Raw genomic sequence first — 23,650 nt, 5'->3', positions numbered from 1 at the left:
TATGGTGGTTCTCGAAGACACGGTCTGGGCCCTCTGTTCATCTTGCTTGAAATTGGCTCTTCGTTGGGGAGCACATCCATTCTCAACCTATTCTGGTTACCCCTAAGTTTATCGTGCTTCTGAGCTCTGGTTTTGCCTTTTATTATTATTATTTTTTTAAGATTTTATTTATTTATTTGACAGAGATAGAGACAGCCAGCGAGAGAGGGAACACAAGCAGGGGGAGTGGGAGAGGAAGAAGCAGGCTCATAGCGGAGGAGCCTGATGTGGGGCTCGATCCCATAATGCTGGGATCACGCCCTGAGCTGAAAGCAGACGCTCAACCGCTGTGCCACCCAGGTGCCCCTGGTTTTGCCTTTTAAATTAGGCCTTCCACATTTCTTGGCTGTCTGTCACTTCAAATTTGAGCATTCAAATAGGGGCCTATTATTTCCCCCTTCAAACCAATTCCCCCCTTTACTTCACTGTCTCTGCTGCCTCGTGTTATTTATCCTTTGGCTCCGTGGGCTGGAATCTTCAGAGCCTCTCTTAACTCCTCTTTGTCCCCTTTCTGCCAGACCTTGCCATTCACCGACTGGGGTTGATTCTACTTTCCTGATGTCTTTCTGCTCTTAGAGGATGGAAGGAAAGTAGCATTTATTGTCTACTTGGTGCATATCGGGCTAGGGAAGTAATCCCATTGCATTCGTGGGTGCTCGGGGGGATCAGCGCACCTGCTCAGGACCGCCCAGGTAGGCAGTGGTGGAGATCGGCGTCTCGCCTGACACCGGGGGTGCAGGCTCTCCTTACTCCAGAAGACATGAGCTGTTCTTTTCACCTCTGCGTCTGACCCTCCATTCACCCTTCACGCGAACCTACACTCAGCATTTCTCCTGTTGCTCTTCTGCTCAGAAACCATCAGTGGCTCCCTGTTTCCTACCTGAGACATAGCCTTTGCATTTTGACGAGAAAACTGAAGTCCAAAGCGAAGTGGGAAACTTGTCCCCGGGATGCAAATGGTTGGCTGTGGTGTGAACTTCCGGGTAGACTTGACTCGAAGTCCATGCTTCTTTTCACTCAGCTGTTGAAGGTTTTTCTGCCTGGTTTTCAAGGCCACCATTGTTTTTCTGACTCTGCATTTAACCCCATTTGCCACCACTTCCTAACACACACGGTTTCTAGACTCATCTGCCGGTCTCCTTCACCCACCCAGAGCTACTGCTCTGGCCTCTTAGCCACGTTTGCTTGCCTTCCCTAACTTGCCAGGATGTCTTCCTTTCTTCCTTAGACCCATCTCAATACTTCACCTGCTTCAGGCCTCAGCTCTTTCCAGAAACCTGCTTCAGGTCGTTTTTGGGGATCTCACTCGCTGAATTCCACACCATGTAATTAATTCCACACTGAATTACAGATTTGTCTTGACTGTTCGCTGCAGTTTCGTGTGTCAGAACCTGTGCTTCTACAGGGGCCGTGCTTTTTAACTCCTTTTTCTGCCGATTCTCCACCTTATTGGAGGAAGAGGGGTGTCTGGGTTTACAACAGGCAGCTGGAAGGGGACCAGATCTTGGGCTGGTTTTGTCCGTCATCTTCATAAGTGCTTATCCATCATTTGGGACCTTCTCTGGTGCTGGGAGTCTGCGGCTGCCCTTTCATTCCTGGGTGGTACTGTGGACTTGTTCAGGACAAGCTGCCCCAAATCCACCGTGCAGAAATGGTGACAGGCCGTGCAGCGTGGTGTCAGGAAGAGGGGGCTTTCACCCACCCGTGGTGCCTGGCGACACTGCAGAGTTTACAGTGACGAGGACGGGATCAGAAATTGCAGCGTTCCTCTGCAGAGAGGACAGATGCCAAAGGAAAACAGAAGTTCATTCAGAACGGGTAGAAGGCCTGGTTTTGGATCCTGCCCAGGTGGTTACCACTGTCTTAGTAATTATTCATGGCGTCAGAGCCAGGGAGACCATCTGCCTGACGGCCTTTCTCAGCTCTGTTTCTGTCCTTCAGGAGGCCGCTGCCAAGAGTGGGGTGTGGGGGGGGGGAGAACTAGTAGGAGCTTTTGCATTTTTATTTATTATTAATTTGTTTCTAAAAAACCTTCCTTTATTATCAAAGCTTTCAAACACCCAAAAGTAGAGATAATAGTGTGATAGACCTTCTTTTTCCCAACACCCAGCTTTGATGCTTACCAACATTTTATTTATCTTCTTTCCTCCATCTCCACCCCTCCCTGACCTCATCCAATGTATACACCTTTGTAGTTTTGTTTTTATTATTTTTATTTTTATTTATTTATTTATTTGAGAGAGCACAGGCAGGCAGATTGGCAGGCAGAGGGAGAAGCAGAAGCAGGCTCCCCCGCTGAGCAGGGAGCCCGACGCAGGGCTCGATCCCAGGACACTGGGATCATGACCCGAGTTGAAGGCAGACACTTTACTGACAGCCACCCAGGCTCCCCTGTAGTTTTGTTTTTAAAAGCAAAGTAATTGGGGCGCCTGGGTGGCTCAGTCGGTTAAGTGCCTGCCTTCGGCTCAGGTCACGATCTCCGCGTCCTGGGATTGAGCTGCATGTTGGGCTCCCTGCTCAGCAGCTTCACTCTTTCCCTCTGCCTCTGCCCCCTGCTCATGCTCGCTCTCTCTAGCTCTCTCTCTCTCTCTCAAAATAAATAAACAAAATCTTAAAAAAAAAAGAAAAAAAGCAAAGTAATTGTACAGTTAGCTCTGGCCTTAATGGTTACTGGCGTTATTTTTGTGATTTGTCCTCATCGCTCAGAGCAGTGCAGGCAGAATGGTCATTGGGCTGTTGTCATGGTACCTGGCGATGTGTGGCTCTGCCATTGTGTTTACTGTCCGTCTCTCCTTGATCCTGCTCTTCCATTTGGATTCATGACATTCTGGTCAAGAGCAAGGTCCAGTGGTTTTCTATCAGGGCTTTGGAAGTCATGTAAGGGTCTCTTTTGGTCATTACAGTGACTGGGGATGCTGTTACTGGCATTTAGGCTGGCAGGGGCCCCGGGAGATCGGACGCAGGGGCGTTCATTGGTCATAAATGTCAGGGGATGGTTCTGTGCAGCGAGCGCTTGTCCCATCCACTGTTGGTCATGCTCCTGGGCACTTTTTTTATTATTTTATTTTTTTTATTTCTAAGTAATCTCTATGTCCAAGTGGGGCTGGAACTCATGACCCTAAGATCAAGAGTTGCACATTCCAGCGACTGAGCCGGCCAGGCGCCCCAACTCCGGGGCACTTGAGAATGTACAATGTGGATCAGGGGATTGGCTTTGTCTTGATGCTTTTTAAGGCTTAAAATTTGATAGAATCCCTTTGGCTCTAATCTGTTTTGACTCACACAATCAGGAGACTGTAACTAGCCTCTGGCCCGTTTTAAGGGTTCATCATTTGATCCAAATTCTTTGTTTGTATTACTTGGGCAAAACGGGGTATCTTGCAGCCTGTGTCCCAGCTTTACATTGTCCCTTTTTCTGCCTGTCATTAACATTAGCATCCCGGCCACTGCCCAGTGGAGAATGGGGACGGAGACACAGTGACATTTAGCTTGACAGGTCGTTTGCAGCTTTTTGTGCCCCAGGGACTGCTGGTGAGAGAGAGGTTGTGGAAGATAAACCAGGAAAGGGTTGTAGCCTGCAGGGGCAGGCTTGTAGGGTAGTCTTCTGCTCCTTCCAGCCATCAGCCCGGTGCTGGGGAGGAAGCACCCCGTAGCAGGTGGTAGCGATTATCTCGGGTGCAGTTGGGGGCCTCCGTGGACAGAGCATGGCAAGTCACCCTTCTGAGTTCTTTTTATTTTCAGCCTCACCCTAGATGGATGGCAGCCTTCCTCTGTGGGAAATGAGATGTGTTCAGACAACTGGGGCCCCAGGCATAGATGAGAATGGGCTAATGGGCACTGAGGAAGGAGCTGGGGGGAGACACACAGTTAGTCATTATTAATCTGTGACAACTGCCGGCCGCTGCCAATTAGCGCCGACTGTGCCCGGGACGCAGGCACTAATGGGCTTGTCCTTTCTGGAAGACTCTGGGGCCCAAAGGCCTGTCTCAGCCTGTGTGCTATTCAGACCCCAAATCCCCATGAAAGAGGTGACTGGTTGCTTGATGCAGGATGAGGGGAGCCCCTGGTCGACCTGAATAGATGGTCCAGCCAACATGCATGTTTCTGCACTTCCCACGGTAATCTCACTTAACTCGTGCACCAGCCCTGCGGGGTAGGTAATTAGGACTGTCCCCACTTTACACTCGAAGAAGCTGAGGCACAGACAGGAGAGTAGAAGCTGCGGTTAGAGGCAGGCCTCTGTTAGCTCAGAGAAGAGTGTGAGCCGTTCTGAAAAGCTTAGACTTGGTCTCAGGCGGGGGTGGGGGGCATCGAAGGAGATTGAACAGGGAGGGCCTGGGTGAAATTTGCCTTTTATAGAGCGAGCTTGGGCCTGCGCCTCCACCCGCGAACTGTCGCATGGAGTTTGGCTCGTAAGTGAGCACTTGAGCGCTTCACTGTCAGGTTGGTTTTGAATCAAGCAGCCAATTATTTCCTAGGCACCTCCCCCCCCCCCCCCCCCCCCCCCCGCTTTGTAGCTTCTGTTGGTATCATTTCTCTTCCCTTGTTTGACTTTTAAGTGGTTGAGTCAGTTCGCAGTGTTGGAGCTTCTTTTTGAACCTTACCTTACCATCTGAAAATCATCATCGAACCTTCTTCCTAACAGTCTCGCTCGGTAAGACTGGCTCCCAGTTCAGAGGAAATGCCAGCCTGCAGAAGGCAAATGGCTTTAATTACTTAATCTGAGCTCGTTTTAAAAATTGGAATGACCGTCTCATCACCAGAGTTGTGTGTACTTTGTATTTTATTCCTGCCCGGGTTCCAGCTAGCTAACCACTTTTGTTACGTGTGGCATGTCAAGGCCAAATATGGCATTTTCAACCCGAGTCAAATAGCAATTTAAAATCCTGACTTTCATACCTGTCTGTGAAATTCAGATAAATGAAATGGAAATGTAGTGGGCTGTTTGTTATGAAACGTCGACTCTTGCTCCTGGTAGAAACCTTTACGAGCTAGCCGTTTTGGAATTTATATATGCGTGTACAGCACACATATATTTTCTTCCTTTTAGCTTGCCTTCCACTTTCTTGATTTGGCCATTTGTGATTTCTGCTTACAAATCAGACTTTTTGGAAACTAATGGCCCCTTAAAGAGGTACATTTGGGGTGCCTGGGTGGCTCAGTGGGTTAAGCATCTGCCTTTGGCTCAGGTCATGATCCCAGGGTCCTGGGATTGAGCCCCGCGTTGGGCTCCCTGCTCAATGGGGAGTCTGCTTCTCCTTCTCCCTCTGCCTCTCCCCTCCCTCATGCTCTCTCTCTCTCTCTCTCAAATAAATAAGTCTTAAAAAAAAGAGATACTTTTTTATAATTTTTTTTTTTTTAAAGATTTTATTTATTCGACAGAGATAGAGACAGCCAGCTAGGGAGGGAACACAAGCAGGGGGAGTGGGAAAGGAAGAAGCAGACTCATAGTGGAGGAGCCTGATGTGGGGCTCGATCCCATAACGCCGGGATCACGCCCTGAGCCGAAGGCAGACGCTTAACCACTGTGCCACCCAGGCGCCCCACTTTTTTATAATTTTGAAAATAAAACCTACCCCTCGAACGTGCTTCAGCCTGGCTCGTCCACCTTCCTGTCTGTTTCTGCAGCTAATCCTTCTCTGCTTCCCTGTGTCTCCTCTTCTGCTGGGGCTAGCCCCGCTGGGGCTGCCTCATGTAGTCTCTCCCTGATCGCATTCCCCGCCTCCTTCCCCTGCAGAAGTGTCCTGACCCCTGGCTCCGGGAGCTTGACATTCTCTTCCTCACTCCCTGGCTGGGAGAACCTAGGGAGCGGGTGTTTGTGTAGACGCAGGCCGGCTGCCCAGCGCACTGACGTGGGTTCTGGCATAGGAGGAAGCTTGCGTGCTCACGATCCAGTGGTGCGCGGTAGCACTGCTGTTGTGTCCAACTTGGAGAGCTGATGTGTGCTTGCGGTGAGTTAAACCATGGTAAAAGCAAGCAGCAGTTCATAAATTTAAGAGCATGAGCACAACTGTTATTTATGTACTCTACACTGATGCTCATCGGCTTCCCTTCTTTTTTTTTTTAAAGTTTGTTTATTTTTAGTAGTCTCTGCACCCAATATGGAGCTCGAACCCACAACCCTGAGAACAAGAGTCGCATGCTCTTCTGACCGAACCAGCCAGGCGCCCTGACTTTCACTCTTTTTTTTTTTTTTACACTAGATTTTATTTATTTACTTGAGAGAGAGAGGGAAAGAGAGAGAGATAGCGAGAGAGAACACGAGTGGGGGGGCGAGGAGAGGAAGAAGCAGGCTCCTCGCAGTACAGGGAGCAGGACACTGGGCCTGATCCTAGGACCCTGGGACCATGACCTAAGCCCAAGACAGACGCTTAACCTACTGAGCCACCCAGGCACCCCCTGACCTTCATTCTTAATAGTTGTTATTTTAAAAGGTTTCTCTACTAATAAATATTAATTCATTGAAAAAATTTAGGCCAAAAAAATCAAGAAAAGGCCTTCATAATCTCACTATCCTGAAAAAAAAATTCCCATTACTTTTTTGGTGTGTATTCTTCTGCCATTTCTTAGATACATAGGCAAATGCAAAACATATGGCTTATGTAATAATACTGATTTGGAAGTCTGACCTTCTTTTCACTTAACACTTACTCTGATAATTTTTTCAAGGCATTAAAAATTCTCCTAGAATGTCCTTCTAAATGGCTGCAGAACATTTGTTTATACGAGTTAATGGTGGTGTTACACAGGCAGCCCTTTCTTATTGGAAATCGTTTTTGGCACTGTTGATACAGTTTTAATATGAGCATTCTTGTAGCTGTTGCAACCCTGAACCTTTCCTAGGATAAATTTCTTAAAGCAGAAATGCTGAGCCAGGCTTTTTTTTTTTTTTTAAGCTTTTGACGTGCGATAATATTTACTTTTTTCCCTCTCCAGACACTACAACAACAGGAGTGCAAACTTCTCTACAGCCGAAAAGAGGGTCAGAGGCAAGAAAATAAGAACAAAAATAGATATAAAAACATCCTGCCCTGTAAGTATTAATATTCTGTTCAGGAATAGTCACTCTTGGAGAGTTCGATGCCTCAGTCTCCCTGTACCTTTTCCTGGGTGCCATGTGCCTCCTCAGAAGATCCGAGGCTTAGCCTCTTTCAGTTGTGAGTGGTTTCCCAAATCGTCACGCATGGAGGGGATGGTTGACATTCACCGAGTTCCCATGATGCCCGGACTGGGTAAAATCGCCACCAGGTGGTGTTGAGTCTGTTGTTTCCTTCTGTTAATTAATTTTGTCTGCCTAAGAGTGAGGATCTCAAGGTTTGCCATTGCCCAGTGTCAGGCCACGCCAAGGCCCTCAGAGCTCCCCGGCTTGTGGCTTGCACTTTAACATTCAGCCCGTGGGTTTCGGGGAAGGCACGCCTCCTCGCTGGGACTCCATTCCCTTTTCTGGGGAGCAGGCAGCCTCCTCCTGAGGACTCTTCACCTGCTCTGCTCCCTGTCTTCTGAGCTCGAGTTACAGGAGATACAGGTCCATACCTACGCTTCGGTCTGAAAAGGACCCTGAGGTATCTGTAAGGCGTTTAATAGCCAAATGCTGCTTGGTAGAGCCCAAGCTGAGCCACAGGGAACAAGAGGCCTGGAAGGATGGAGGTCTTCCGTGAAGACCCCAGAGATGGCACGGAGCAGTTGTCGTAGCCCCCCTCTCCGGAGGGCTGACTCTGTGCCAGACTCTGCGTCCGTCTCACTTGCTTCTTACCACAGTACAGAAGGCAGGTGCTCTTATGTTCCCAGTTTTATAGACCGTTGTAGCAAAGGTCACAAAGCAAGGGAGAACTGGCATAGGAGCCCCTAAAGCCACAGTCTTAGCAGCATGCTCTCTCTGGGAGGGATCTCCAGAGTGGGCTGTGCAGGGCGGTCCACTGGAGGGAAGGGAAGGAACATTTAGAACTTCTCTTGACTTATATCCTTTATCAAAAAAGAGAGAGAAAAATTTAAATCTGACCTACAGATTGATGGCAGTGCATGCATAATGTATTTACCAATTTAAAAATAGGGCTTGTTTGTATATATGTGTGTTTCACTGTTCAGAAACTTCACAAGTCAAGTTTCTTGGGATGCATGAGCAAATATGGTGAGCATTGCTCTAATGTCTCATCAGGTCCCAGCCATGTTGTCAGGTATCATAAACGTGCGTGTGTGCGTGTGTACATGTGTGTACTGTGGTCTTTCTCTTTCTGTGTACATATGTACACACACATGGTGCATATGTACGTCATATCGATATTATTTGAGATGTGTGTAGTTGAGGATGGGAGAAAGTGGAGGCATTAATAATAGTCAGAAAAGGCAATAGGAATTTGCAGAGAATCAATCTGAGTCACAGCATGGTCCTGATGACCTTGGGGAAGCCTCATCCTGTTTATGTCTAAGTTTTCCTTTCTGCTCAGGAGACCTAATGGCACCCGTTAGTAAGATGCAGGAATGTAGGAAAAGGTGGCGGGAACAGTAGTATGCAGTATCTGATTAGAGTATCGTTGTCTTTTCCTCTCTTAAAGATCCCAGTCAGATGCTTCCTCTTGATTAACATATTATTTCTTTAGAGATGGCGAGTCCAAGACATACAGCTATATTACTAATTCCCATTGTCAAATGTTTAAGAGAGGGAGGGTGGGGAGGGGCACAGGGAGAGGGAGAGAGAGAATCTTAAGCAGGCCCCACGTCCAGTGTGGAGACCCAGGTGGGGCTCGATCTCACAACCCAGAGATCGTGACCTGACCTGAAATCAAGAGTTGGACACTTAACCCAGGGAGCCACCCAGGTGCCCCTCCCATTGTGCCCCTCACCAAGCAAAATAAGTTGCTTAGGTAGAGTGCTCAGATTTCTGTACCAGTAATGTACTTTTGTACAGAATTTAATCACTTGATACTATCAAAATCTTATCTTCTAGATACTGTATTTCATTTTGCTTCATTAAAAAAAGCCACCATTTTTATTATGGAAAGTTTCAAATATATTCATCAGTAGATAGAACAGTGTAAAGAACCGTACATATCCACTGCCCAGCTCCCAATGTTGTCAACTCATACTCAGTCCTGTTTCATCTATACTCTGAGCCACTTCTCTCTCCCCAAATTATGTTGAAGCAAATCTCAGACATTACGTCATTTATCTGTACTTTATTCTTCCTTTTGTTAAAAAAAATTTTTTTTTTGTTTTGAAATACTTTTACACTCCCAAGAAGTTAAAAAAATATACAGAGGGTTCCCAGGTACCCTTTATCCAGCTTCTCCCAGTGATAATATCCTGTGTATCCATAGTACATTGTCAAGACCAGGGAGTTGCTCCTGCTACTTTATTCTTAAAGATAGCATTATGAGGCATCGTGTGGTGTTCAGATCATTGTCGTGCTCATTTAGGATTTAATTTTTTATGTGCTTTTATCATTAATTGAACAAAACTTGAACTGGGTTGAAGATTAACTGATTTGAAATGATTTGTCCTGAAAGGTATGACTGTGGTCTCTCTTTCTTCCAGTTGATCATACCAGGGTTGTCCTACACGATGGTGATCCCAATGAGCCTGTTTCAGATTACATCAATGCAAATATTATCATGGTAATCTTTGCTTTCCACAGTGTTTTCTGACTATACATTGCTAGCCATTTCTTGTATTTTGTATTTTGTATTTCTTGTGACCTGAAAGCAACTTCCAAGTGCTTGAAGTTTTTTCTTCCTACATTTCTAGCCTGAGTTTGAAACCAAATGCAACAATTCAAAGCCCAAGAAGAGTTACATTGCCACACAAGGCTGTCTGCAAAACACGGTGAATGACTTTTGGCGGATGGTATTTCAAGAGAACTCCCGAGTGATTGTCATGACAACGAAAGAAGTGGAGAGAGGAAAGGTATACTCCATGCTCCTCTGATGAAATATTTTTAAAGTATCGAACATGTCAGGTTGAACATCTTAAGAACTAAATAAACAAATTAAGCTTCCTCTAACTGGCCCTCTGGAAAAAAGAGAGTAGGAGAGATTTGATTGTGACATGCTTTGGTGTAGTTTTCTTATGTTCCTTCTGCTAGGGGTTCATTGAGCTTCTTGAATCTTTGGATTTATAGTTTTCTCTAAATTTGGAAATGTTCATTATTTCTGCAAACACAGGACACCAATTACACGTATATTAGGCTGCTTGACATTGTCCTGCGGCTTACAGAAGCTTTGCTCATTTTGTGCTGTTGTCTTTTTTTCCCCCTTTATTCATTTTGGATAGTTTCTTTTGATGTATGTCTTTAAGTTAATCTTCTGCAGTGTGTCACCTGCTGTTAGTACTATTTAGTGTGTTTTTTTTTAATATATTTTTTTAAAGATTTTATTTATTTATTTGACAGAGATAGAGACAGCCAGCGAGAGAGGGAACACAAGCAGGGGGAGTGGGAGAGGAAGAAGCAGGCTCATAGCGGAGGAGCCTGACATGGGGCTTGATCCCATAACGCTGGGATCACGTGCTGAGCCGAAGGCAGACGCCTAACCGCTGTGCCACCCAGGCGCCCCTTAATATTTTATTTTTTTATTTGACAGAGAGATAGCCAGTGAGAGAGGGAGCACAAGCAGGGGGAGTGGGAGAGGAAGAAGCAGGCTCCCAGCAGAGCAGGGAGCCTGATGGGGGGCTCGATCCCAGGGTCCTGGGATTGTGCCCTGAGCCGAAGGCAGATGCTTAATGACTGAGCCACCCAGGCGCCCCTATTTAGTGTGTTTTCCATAGCAGACATTGTCTTTTTCATCTCTAGAAGTTTTATTGTTTTTTTTTTAATGCCTCTGTATCTCTCCTTCCTCCCCCCCCCCCCCCCGGCCAAGATTATTTATTTATTTATTTATTTATTTATTTATTTATCAGAGAGATTGAGAAAGGGAGAGAGAGAAAGCATGAGAGGGGGGAGGTCAGAGGGAGAAGCAGACTCCCTGCTGAGCAGAGAGCCCAATGCAGGACTCTATCCTGGGACTCTAGGTTCATGACCTGAGCTGAAGGTAGTCGCTTAACCAGCTGAGCCACCCAGGTGCCCCTGTGTCTCTCTTTTTAACTTAAACCTTTTGGACTTAGGGAGTATATTTGTAATAACTGTTTTAATGTCCTTGTTACTAATTCTGTTATATATGTCTTTTCATTCTTCCTGTTTTTTACTTGTTTAAGGTGGGAAGGTAAATCCAGTCCCTGTTACTTTATTGTATCCAGGAGCAGAGGTCCACAAGGGAGTGTGAGAAGGCCCGTCTAGTACCTTCAGGGGATTAGAGTACTAACAAATAGTGATTTCACTGGTCATATAAATTATACTTGTCATGACATGTAAGCATTTAATGATTAATTTGAATTATTCAAGCAGTATATTCTTATAAATATCCAAACACATTATGGTTATGGTTAAAATTGCCTTTGTTCACTGTCCTTTGTCCACCCATTTAAAATCCTGTGACCAGTGTGATGTGTGTTCTCCCATGCTGTCTTCTTGGCATTTACATACATACATACATACATACGTGTTTGAGCGGCATTACTATGGGCATTACGTACCTGCATTTACATATATGCACGTACTTACATACGTCTGTGTGCCTGTGGAAGCATATAGTACTGTTTTCTGAAAAACACTGTATGTAAAAGTGTTTTCATACCCTAACTTTGTTGTGCACCTTGGGCCCCACCCAAATGAATGTTCTAACATCTACTGTTAGATGGCCTATTTCCTTCTTTTTAGTAATTGCATGATGTTCCATAGTAAGGACGTACCATGATTTATTTCACCATATGTATCGGGCATTTAAATGTTTCAGTTTTTGCTCTTAACAAATAGTGCTATGGTGAATAATCTTATTCGTGTGTGTGTGTGTGCGTGTGACGCAAGTGTTTCTCTAGGTTAGATGTCAAAAAAAGGAATGCTAGGTCATAGGGTATGCATGTTGTAAATTTGAAGAGATTCTGCCCAACTGCTCGCAGAGTGGTTGTCCCAGCGTGCACCCCGGCCCCCCACCCAGCTGCTCTGTCTAGTACTCCTCTCCCCACACTCTTCATGACACTTCAGGTTCTTAAAAATTGTAACATCCCACACCTACAGAGAAGCAGACAGATCTCATTGAGTGACATTTCCGTGTGTTATCCCAAAGTGAGCCCATCCATGTGGGTTTTTAATATGGAAAAGTGCTATGTTTTTGTGTTTTAGTCGAAGTTCTTTTGTAGTTATACTTTAATTGGCTTACATAAAATTTGCATGGAATATAAGTCATACCTTTAAGTGAAACCTAAGGTAGCTGGGTGATTTTGGATTTTAGCACTCTCAGTGTAATTTTCCTGTCAGTTTTGAAGGGCGGCATGATTTTGTAGGATTTTCATCATTGTGCTAACTGGTTTGTTGTGCTTCTGAAAACTTTTGAGGCCAGATCTGGTCATTGTGAAACAAAGGCTTCCTCCAGCAGCTACGTGCAATCCCATTAGGTGTTTAGAACGTCTTCTTAGTTTCCGCTTCAGCTGAGTGTCACCTGCCCTGAATATATAGAAAGGAAAACTGAGCCGTCTGTCCTGCCTGTTTTCTGGTTCATGGGAGGCTACCTCTCCTCATGGAACCTGGGGGCGTGAAGAGAGATTTAAATTTTTATTCTCTGTTGAGTCTCTTGAGCAACCAGCAGTCACAGAATTGATTGGCCAGCAATAGCATTGAGTACAATTAATATTAAAAGTGCTTATTTGGGGGTAATAAAAATTGTATAAAATCTGTCAGAGAGGTATTTGGATCTACCAAATACTGCAAGGAAAGTGAATTCAGAATAATAATAAATAAAAGACCATGTAAACCATTGCCAGGCAAAACAGTTGCACTGTTAATTCTTCTGTTCAACTTTCCTTCTGCCATGTTTTTTTTTTTCTTTCTTTCAATTAATCGTTGACTGTGGGGATGGCTGCAGGTGCTTTCTTATTTATCGTTTCATAACTGAATTTCTCTGTCTTCCTAATATAAAAGGTAAATTTCTCTTGCCAGTATTGGTGTCTTGGTGGTTGTGGAAAGTCCGCTCCCAGAAAAAAACAACACACAAAAACATTCTCTGCCCAGGACACATCACCAAATATATACAGACTCATCTCTCATTGAGCTAAGTAGCTTCCTCTTTGGCACCGAGAATGATTTGCGTGGTGCCGTATTTTTCAATCTGTCTGCTCCGAAACCGGCAGCTGTTGCGGGCTCGGTGTTCCCAGGCACCCAGGGAAGTGAAGGGGACATGTATAGTAGGTAGCAAATGGGTCTGGATATAGAAAAAGCAGCTGGCTCAAAACCCCATCGGCTGCCTTGCTGTGCTGGAGCTGTTCACACTTGGGTTAGATAAGGCACGGAGTCCTCCTACACGGGTGCGGAAGTGAACCAGACAGTCTGGCTCTTTGGGCAACCCGTCCACCTCCAGAGCGCTTGCTTGCTTGCCTTCCCTGCAGAGTGGCAGATCTCTGGAATTCAGAATTCAGTGATTACTAGACAGAACCCTCCAACGGGCTAGTCCCTCACTCTGCAGCTTTGGTTCCTTAGAGAGAAATGAGCAATCCTTGACTGTCCTTTGACATGCATCTTAGATCAGACAACTCTGCAAAAGCTCCTCTGTCTTCCGCCTTCTCCCTGGCTTTCTACACACCTGCTTTTCTTATTTGAACTTACTTTTCCTTTTCTTTGAAAATCCACTAGATGCTAGACAGGCCCTTTTCCGAATATTGATCATTAAGCAAGACTCAAATATATATGTTTTTCCGAATATTTATTTTCCTTTGGTTTAGGCTTTAGTTTCAGAGTTCACAGAGATTAACTGTCTTTTCTCTGATCCCTTTCAGAGTAAATGTGTCAAATACTGGCCTGACGAGTATGCTCTGAAAGAATATGGGGTCATGCGTGTTAGGAACGTCAAAGAAAGTGCCGCTCATGACTATACATTAAGAGAACTTAAACTTTCAAAGGTTGGACAAGTAAGTATATTGTCGTATTTTAGAGACTTTGGTAACTGGTTTTGGCATGCAGTAATCCAAGGTCACGCAGTTACTCGTGTTTGCATGCATTCACGGCCTCGATCACTCATTGGTCCATAGCCATTTGTCAGGTGCCTTCTGTGTACCAGGTGTGTACTCGTACCTTACAAACAAGACAGGTGCAATCCCTGCCTTCACAGAGCCTAGGGAGATACGAGGTTAAAAAGTAAGCAACCAACTAAGCTTTCCAGTTGTGCTCAGTCTACGAAGGCTGCAGGAAGTTACGTTAGAAACAACTGGGTACTTGAGATGGAGTAATCAGGGAGGGCCTCTCTGAGGTTGTATCCCTTGAGCTGAAGGTGGGGGAGCACATCCAGAGAGTCTGGAGAAGAGTGTTCCAAGCAGCGGGAGCTGTAGGTGCAAAGGCCCTGAGGCCTGTTTCATGATCAGATTCCATGCCATCACATCTTAATTGCATGTAGTTTAAGTTTGTCACTGGGGTGACTAACTTTGTAAAGCAGGGTTAGATTTGGATTCATTTTAATTTCATGGTTAGGGGGGCTTACTTTTTCAAGGTCTTTTAGGGACACAGAGGTGAATGAAGTCTTTGAGGAATTGCAATCACGTAGCAGCGAGAAGCCACATCCACACCCACCTGTGCCCCAGGGCAGACACAGGCTGTAGCAGGTCTGAAGTGCCGTGGAACATGGCAAAGGCTGGGCTTCCTTCTGCCTGGGGCGGCAGGGAGACTGTTTCAGAAGACGCTGGGCTTTTCTGGGTGAAGTTTCACTGGAGAAGATGATGGAGAGAGGGCCTCCCAGATGGAGGTGTCACTCTGAGCCTTGGCCCCGAAGTGCAGACTGAAGGGGAATGGAATTTATGGGAATGAAGGCAAGTGGATAATCGAGGGAATACACCTGAGAGAGGTGGGGACCAAGTCGGGCAGTCTTAACTCTTATGTTCAGACATGTGAGCTCCGTGGGTTAGGTAGCTGGGCACCTGTGGCGAGGCTGCTGCCAAGCGGACGCACACCCAGAGCCGCCTGCCAGGAAGGTGTCTGACAGCCCGGGGGCAGGGGGTGGTCCGGCCCGGGTGACCCGAGTGGCCAGCAGGCCTGTTGGAGGCCGCTGGGTGGTCTGGGTCCAGCAGCCTCCTCTCCAGGTCAGATCCCAGGGACGTCGGCACTTGTTTTTTGTTTTTGTTTTTGTTTATTTCCGTATTCCCACCTTTGGAAATGAGTATTATCCAAAATGCCAGAATAAATGGAAGAGGAACGACAGTCATGACACATGTCTTGAGGTGGCACCTGCAGGGTGTGGGGATGGTTGGGCTGTTGGAGGAGGAGGGGAACCAAACGCAGTGTGAGAGGACCGTGGCACTGTGGCGAGAAGCTGGCAGGAAGGCAGGGCTTGCATCGTCCGGGTGAAAGGGGGTGCGGTGGCGGCAGGGCGGACAGAAGAGGACCGCCTGGAGGTAACCGAGGAGTAGATGCGAAGGGGTTTGGTGACGGGGTGGGTGGGGGGCGAGGGGCAAGGGCGGCGCTAAGGATGACCGCCAGCTTTGTAGCTTGAGCGCGGGGTTGGTGGCACTGGATTTCAGGAGGGAGGGAAGGGGATCAACATCCTAGACAGGTGAAGTGTGAGATGCCTTCGAGACGTCAAAGCGAAGAGGCCCAGGAGGCAGGGATGAAGGATGGCCGAGGAGGGGAGGTGGGTTCCAGAGCATCGTGGAAGGATGGCAGCAGGACGGAAGGAGGAGGAGGTGACCACAGATGCAGATAGAGGAGCCGACATGCAATGTCTCGATGTTCTCTATGAGGCAAGGCCATCAGCTGGCATTCAGAGGGAATCAGAGACGAATTATCCTTGGGAAGTGGGAAAAGTATCAGTAGTAATGTGGAGAGACGATGAGGAATCCAGTGAGTTTTCAGGCAGCGCCGAATGCCCGGTTGACGTGATGAACATGAACGTATAGCAACACCAATCCCCTGCTGTGATTTTCCTCCAAGGACACTGTTCCTCGGGTATAAAACAGAGAAGGTAGGTGGTTGGTTTTGTCCAGGCCTGGGGCTTTGCCCAGGGGTGCAGTGGATGGAGAGAGGGTAGAGGGCGATTGTCAGAAAAGTACACGAGGGGCACCTGGGAGGCTCAGTCGGTTGAGCGTCCGACTCTTGATCTCAGCTCAGGTCTCAATCTCACGGTCGTGAGTTCAAGCCCCGTGTTTGGGGTCCGTGCCGGGCGTGGAGCCTACTTAAAAAAAAAAAAAAAGTAGTACGTAGAATCCAAGCCTGACAAGGGGACAGTAGGATCAGGAGGAGGCGGGGTAGAGTGGAAGAGGGCTCAGTGGTCTGCTGAGCTCCATGAGGTGGTCATGAGACCGAAGCGAGCTGAAAGCCTGGGCGATTGTGGTCCAGGCTGGGGTGCTGGAACTCCTGATGTTAGCGGGGATGTGGTTCTGCTGATGGTGGGGTAGGGGGAGGTTTGCTTTGCTTCACAGACTGAGAGAGAAGCTGGAAAAACATAGCTGTCAAGCAGAAATGGAAGAGATTTAGAGGACACTGGCCAGAGATGTCACATAGGTTTGTTCAGTTTTAGGCTCAGCCACCATATCTTCTTGTTCTTGGGTGTTTCTGAGTAGCAGGTGGTGGTTTTCCTTCGTTGTAGTGATAAACCATCCATCTCCTTGCTAACACGGATATTTGAGCGCAGGTACAGGGAATGTTGGCATTTGGGTTTGTGTTTTATACCCATGGATTCAGGGGCCGACACAGGACAGATCACCTCTCCAGAATTGCTGGTCATATGTTATCTGCTTTTTATATATGACACATTACATTTTTTCCAAAGTGCTACGACATGATCTCATTTAAGTTTCCTAGCAGGGAGGAGTTGGGTCAGCGATCTCTTGGGACAGAGATTTACCAAGGAGGGGGAGCAGGGATGTGCTGGGCAGCTGGGTCACCTTCCCTGACTGTCCTTCCTGGGTAGCCCCTGAGTTTTAGCTCACTGGTGACATCAAGAAAAATTTTTACCATGACATCAGTAAATTCAACGCGCGTAATTCAAGAAAAGATCTTAATTGTGGTGCAGATTCCTTGGGTGTCCTGAAGATCACTGGTGGCAGACACTGGCTTCGTTTTTCTTTCTTTTCTAAATCTCTTTTAAAAACATCAGTAGCTTGGGTTTGCTTCCTGTACGGAGGACGAAGATGGGGCAAGGGGCAGTGTTGCTACGGCGACCTCATCTGGGCGGACCCAGAACATGGTGCTTTTGGTCTTCCGTAGTCTTGACCTTCGTTCATGATCCTTCTCCTCAGAAGAGCACTGGTGGCTGAGTCTCTTACTGCTGCCAAGTGGTGGCTGTGTGTTTAATTGTCCTTGTTTCATCCCTCTCGGTAGGATCGTGAGAGAGATTATTATTCCTATTTGCAAATGAGGACATTGAGGCTTGGAGATGTCTGAAGAGCACAGTGATGATGAATGCTGGGATTCGGGCCTAACCCAGCGTTCCGATCCCAAAGCTCGTCTTCTTAGCTACTTTGCACTAAACAGAAGGTTACAGTACTATGATGTTATGAAAGTGGGGGTTTTGCGAGAGGGGAGGAGGGCTGAGTGTAAAAAGACAAAGAGGAACGCGTCTTGAGGGGGTAGCTGCTTTCTCAACTGCTGGAAGGAGAGCCCCAGGTCCCAGAGCTTCCGTCGCCCCCGGAGTTGGGCTGCACGGGGACGCGGAGGAATGGGGCCGTTGCCTGCCACCGAGAATTCAGAACGGTGATTCAGGTTGTAGCTTCCTGAGGAACTAACTGCTGTACTGGACATTTTGGTTCTTAGGAAAGAGGCAGAGTTGCCTTCAGGATTGCTCAGCCAGACCCCAAAGGAGACGTGATTGGGAAACTCGTCTGGCCTTTAAATGGAGCGTGAGGAGATTCGGTGCCGGCCTGCTCCATTGGCTCACGTCAGGTCTGGGGAAGATCAGAACTGGGTGATTCCTCAACCCCTTGATTTATTTAATTCTTTTCTGGTTTTTCTTGGCTCTACTCCAGGGGAATACAGAGAGAACCGTGTGGCAGTACCACTTTCGGACCTGGCCGGACCACGGAGTGCCCAGTGACCCTGGGGGCGTGCTGGACTTCCTGGAGGAGGTCCACCATAAGCAAGAGAGCATTATGGACGCAGGGCCCGTGGTAGTTCACTGCAGGTGACTGTCCCCTGCCCCCTCTCCGGGCTGCAGCCTGGCCCATCTCTTAATGCCACTAGGCTTGCTTTTACCTACTCACCCCAGCTCTTGAACTGTGAGAAAATTTTCATCTCTGTTTGAGGCGTGCATAAACCGCATGAAGGGACACTTTGACCGCAGAGTATTTTTCTCATGGGTCCTATGGGACTGCCAGGTATTGGCGGTGGCCGGGCAGAGGCTGGTGAACTTAATCCTTACTCTCAGGGAGCCCTTACGTAGTCTGCTAATGTCTGCTTATGTTTTTTGCTTTTTTAAAAAATAGGGTGATTTAGAAGTCATTGCTTTGATTGTGATCCTATTCTCTTCTGCCACAGAAATAAGATGCGTTTTCTTCCCTGATAAGACACTTGTTTGCTTCAAAAGATTTGGACCCCTCCCCACCCAGGCCTCTGGAAGCCGCCCCGCCCGTGGCCTCACCACGGTTTACAGCCTGTGGGCACCCAACTGTGGGTTTCATGGTTATGTGGGGGAAAGTTTAGTTTCCCAAAGCTCATCCATACGTCGGGCAGGTAGCTGTGTGTGAAACTTGATTCAGTTTTTTAAAAGCTCCTGTTTATTCAGTGCTTGCTCCATCCCAGCCTCTGAGCTTAGTGCTTTCCATCCAGTACTAACATTCAATCCACGCCACCACCTTGTGAAGTGTGTACCATTATCCCCATTTCACAGACGAGGAAACTGAGGGTCAGAGAGGTAGGGGACTTGCCTCAGCCACATTGTAGTGGAGAGGCTGGGCTCCAAGTATAGGTTGGACTAAGTCCAAAGCCCTGTGCTCTTAGCTCATCTAGTCTCAAATACAAATAGACAACCTTAGAAATACTCCCAAGAGCAGACATTGTTTCTGTTAATATTAATAGCTTGGTTTTGAGTCTGAAACCCCCGTGAACTCCATTGTCATTTGCTCTTTGTCCTTCTGCCCACAGTGCTGGAATCGGCCGGACAGGGACGTTCATTGTGATTGATATCCTTATTGACATCATTAGAGAGAAAGGTAGGTCATCTGGAGGGCAAGAAGCGATAGTTCCTGTTTTTAGTTTATGGAAGGAAAGTGCTAGTGAAAATAGCCCGAGGGAGAGAATTTGAATGTTAAAACATTTTCACAAAATCTGAGCTGAAGACTTTGACTTTCAGTATGTTTGCGAGAGAACAAAAGTGATTCATTTTGAGCTTTGGCATAAAATGAAGCTTAGGAGCTGTGGGTCCCACCGCCGTGGTCTTTTGTTGAATGTGCAGTGGTGGTCTCTGCCCCCCCACCTCATCCTGGCTGTTATGGGGTGGTGCTATTGGAAAGTGAGGGGTCCCGACCTCCAGCACTTTCTCCGGTAAGTGATTCTCTTCTGGAATCATTTCTACTGGTCAGAAGGCCAATGTAGCCCTTGGAACATGTTCAGTTAGAACATTAAAGACTAAATTTGCTTTATCTCTGAGTGTGCTAAAAGTTATGCATTAAACCACTTCATCCTGGCCCTGCGGTTTCTCCTAATGCTTCGCGGTGCTTGCTTTGCAGGTGTCGACTGCGACATCGATGTTCCCAAAACCATTCAGATGGTGCGGTCTCAGAGGTCAGGGATGGTCCAGACAGAAGCACAGTACCGATTCATCTATATGGCCGTCCAGCATTACATTGAAACACTACAGCGCAGGATTGAAGAAGAGCAGGTGCGAATCCTGGAGGGCCTGGCGTGTAGATTGTCGTTTTCTTTTCTAGGCAGCTCAGTCAGATACACTCTCCTTTTGAGCAGGTGGGCCTCTGAGAGACACCTGTCATTGTTTGGAAATGGGAATCTCATTCCCAACCAGGAAGGGCTTCTCTTCACAGCCCTGATATTTCAGTAGGGGGCAGCTTAGGGAGGTAGCTGCTATAGTCCTGGCCTGGCAGCTTGGGGAACTGCGTGGTGGAAAGGTAGGATTTTCCCCGATAGAACCCCAGGACTTTCACACGGCAAGTTTGGAACTGAAAGCCTCGAAGTTTCTAGCCTGTTCCGGTTTAGATCCGGGCCGTTTTTATCCGGTTCCCATCTCTTAAATGAATGCTTCACTCTTCATAGCACACAGCAGTTTGAACCATCAACTTGGTTGAGTTGGAAACAGTGAAATTTCAATTTTAATAAGCCATGCATAATGAAGAAGAACGTGGAGTTGGAGCCTTTCCATTTGAAGCTATTCATAACAGACACAAAGCTGAGTTAATTAGGAATACGCTGAGAGGAGGGAAATGAGGAGACTGCTCCTTTGGGGATCTGGGCATCTCCCCTGCCTCCCCCCGCTCAGCCACGCTGCTCTGCTGCAGACAGGGGAGTGTCTGAGCAGCACTGATACCTGCCTGCTTTACCCTGTGTATTGCCTTCCAGAGAACCTGGCTTCTCAGAGTGGTACCTGCTGGCAAATTGAGAGACTTCTTGCTGAGCAGAATAGCGGCCATGTTATCAAAGCTTGGTTAGCCAAAGTAAGACACATGTTAGTTAGCTTACTAACTAAGGTTCTCAGTTCACATAAAAACACTAGAGGGGTGCCTGGGTGGCTCAGTCAGTTAAGCACCTGACTGTTGGTTTTGGCTCAGGTCATGGTCTCAGGCTTGTGAGATGGAGCCCGGCATCGGGCTCCACGCTCAGTGCAGAGTCTACTTGTCACTCTCCCTCTGCTCCTCTCCCTGCTCTCTCTCTAACAAATAAATAAATAAAATCTTAAAAAAAAACCCAAATACTAGATTGTTTCATTGTACAAAAACATCTTCAGCAACAGTATAGATATGTAAGGTCAACAATCAACAAAGTTCCGATTTCGACCTTTAGTGCTTTCAATCTGACTTGGTGTTGTGGTAAGTGTTGTGAAATATTTAGATGGTTACTATAAGCTATTTTCCTCTTTTTCTTTCTTTCTTTCTTTCTTTCTTTCTTTCTTTCTTTCTTTCTTTCTCTTAAGATTTTATTTATTTGAGAGAGTGAGCGAGCACAAGCAGGGGAAGGGGCAGAGGGACAAGCAGACTCCCTGCTGACCAGGGAGCCAGATGTGGGGCTTGATCCCAGGACCCTGAGATCATGACCTGAGCCGAAGGTAGACGCTTCACCGACAGAGCCCCCCGGGCGCCCCATTATAGGCTATTCTCTATTTGTCTTCCAGTCATACTGAATTTGGGCCAGGAATTGTTAAAGCATAAAGTTGCCTCGAGAGAAGGCCCTCCTAATAAATACAAAGAGTATTTATAAACACGGTATAAACACAGTTGGTACAAATTCGGGAATATCTCGAAGCATATAATGTGATCTTGTTTAGAAAAGCTGGGGAAAAAGCTCTCTTTATTTCATTCAGAAGCTTTGGTATTTGTCCTTGTTTTGGTGACATCAGGGCTTTCCCCTCCCAGCCTCGATAGCGCTTCAGATCTTCTCTTTACTACGTATAGTCTCTCTGACCCTAAATCTCAACTTGTAAAGCTCGAGTTGAAAAATTTGAATTTAGGAACTCCTTTAAAAATATCCCTATCACTGCTTTTCTTGGGGGCCGGGAGGAGGTAGACAGAAGCAGAACATGTTCCTTAATAGCTTCAGTATTCTAGAATGTAGACACCGGATGTCCCTGAGGATCCCATCCCAAGAGTGCTGATGCATTCGTTCGCTCAGCCAATAGCGAATGGGGGCCGGTTTGCGCCGTCCCCGTCCTGAGCACCTTTACTACTATTTGGTCTCAGAGCCTTCATCTGGTAGAAAGCTTAAGTGGTAGCCTTAAGACAGTGAAGCTGCCTGGGTTTTAAATTAAGCAAAAGAATGAAACTCATTTAGGATCATTGGTATTTCTTTTAAATACCATCATTTCCACAATCCTGAAGAGTTAAGGACCTTCGGGACTGAAGGAATCTGTGAAAGAGGGTAAATGAAAAAAGACAGTGCGTCAGGGGTGGTGAGCCCGGGGAGGGAAGCAGGAAGTGGCGCCGGTGCCAGGAGGAGGCGAAGCAGAAACAGGTGGGCGTCCAGGGGAAGGTGCAAGTGAGGCGACTTTGAGAAAATTCTCAAGTTTTTATAAAGGATTCTTCCCACACTCTGCCATTTACTTGAAAGTAGATTTCTTTGTTAACTACTTCCACTTAAAGTATTACATTTTTTTTTACTTTGCAAAAACAGTGTGCGGAATTCCCTTCACCCTGTTAACATTTTAACACACTTCATCATTCATTTGTAGTTTCTCTCTATATATATACAATATGTACTTTAAAAACGAATGTTCGTAAGTTGCCAGCATTTGTGCGCCCTTGCCTCTTAATACTCTGATGTGTATGTCCTAGAAATAAAGACGTTCTTTTACCTAACCATTGTGAAATGATCAGAACCAGGGAATTAGCATCGATACAGCACTATTTTCTTTTTCTTTCTTTCTTTTTTTTTTTTAAGATTTTATTTTTATTTATTCGACAGAGATAGAGACAGCCAGCGAGAGAGGGAACACAAGCAGGGGGAGTGGGAGAGGAAGAAGCAGGCTCTTAGTGGAGGAGCCTGATGTGGGGCTCGATCCCATAACGCCGGGATCACGCCCTGAGCCGAAGGCAGATGCTTAACCGCTGTGCCACCCAGGCGCCCCTAGCACTATTTTCTAATCTGCAGACCCTATTCAAATGTCGCCAGTTTGTCCTCCTCCTGTGTCTCTGTGGTCCAGCGTCCCCTGGTGCATTTGGTTGTCACGTATCTTTACTTTCATCTGGGACAGTTTCTCAGTCTTCATCTTCCTCCACCTTGCCATTTTTGAAGAGTTCAGGCCAGTTATTGGGTAGAACGCCCCTCAATTTGGATTTGTGTGATGTGCTCCCTTGATTAGATTCAGGTGGTGCGTTTTTGACACGACTGTCACAGAAGCGATGTTGCGTCCCAGTACCGCCCATCAGGAGCACCTCTATTGATGCGTTTCACGGCTGGCGGTGTTCTCTTTGATCACTGGATGGAGGTGTTTTCTGCCACATTACCCCGCTGTACAGTGATAGTTTCCCCCTTTTAATTAATATCTTAGAGGAAGATGTTTGAGACGATATAAATAACCTACTTTCCATCATACTTTTTGCCTACTGATTTTGCATGTGTTCACGGTTCTTGCCTGGAAAAATTACTCCTGCGATACCTGCCTCGTGGTGATTTCCTACTTCCATAATTCCCTTTCCGTTTATTAGTTGGGAGTCTTCTCTAAGAAAGAGCTTTCCCTTCTCATTCATTCGTTCATTCATTCATTCACGTCAGAATGGGTGATAATCCATTACTAGTATTTATTTTGTTGCTTAAATTGTCCCAAATTTGGCTAGTGGGCACCTGTTCAAATTGGTTCTTGTGTCCTTTTGATAGTTTCCACTTTTGAGTACTTCCTTATACTTCTTTTAAAATGAGGTTTTTATGTAAATTCCAGTTAACATGCAGTGT

The 23,650-nt window shown here is 46.6% G+C and overlaps 1 protein-coding gene across 1 annotated transcript in view; it reads left to right on the top strand.

Moving 5' to 3' along the window:
• Positions 1-23,650, top strand: part of PTPN11 (protein tyrosine phosphatase non-receptor type 11) — a 78,655-nt gene that overhangs the window by 43,036 nt on the left and 11,969 nt on the right. The window contains exons 7-13 of the mRNA XM_026514909.4: positions 6,976-7,072; positions 9,571-9,650; positions 9,781-9,939; positions 13,894-14,025; positions 18,067-18,221; positions 19,181-19,248; positions 19,765-19,916. Coding sequence (XP_026370694.1) covers positions 6,976-7,072; positions 9,571-9,650; positions 9,781-9,939; positions 13,894-14,025; positions 18,067-18,221; positions 19,181-19,248; positions 19,765-19,916 — 843 coding nt within the window. The remainder of the gene's footprint in view (positions 1-6,975; positions 7,073-9,570; positions 9,651-9,780; positions 9,940-13,893; positions 14,026-18,066; positions 18,222-19,180; positions 19,249-19,764; positions 19,917-23,650) is intronic.

The sequence above is a fragment of the Ursus arctos genome, unplaced genomic scaffold (genome assembly GCF_023065955.2).
Source record: "Ursus arctos isolate Adak ecotype North America unplaced genomic scaffold, UrsArc2.0 scaffold_34, whole genome shotgun sequence".
NCBI lineage: Eukaryota > Metazoa > Chordata > Mammalia > Carnivora > Ursidae > Ursus > Ursus arctos.
The sequence above is the reverse complement of the archived record's forward strand: the minus strand, read 5'-3'. Positions and strand labels throughout refer to the sequence as shown.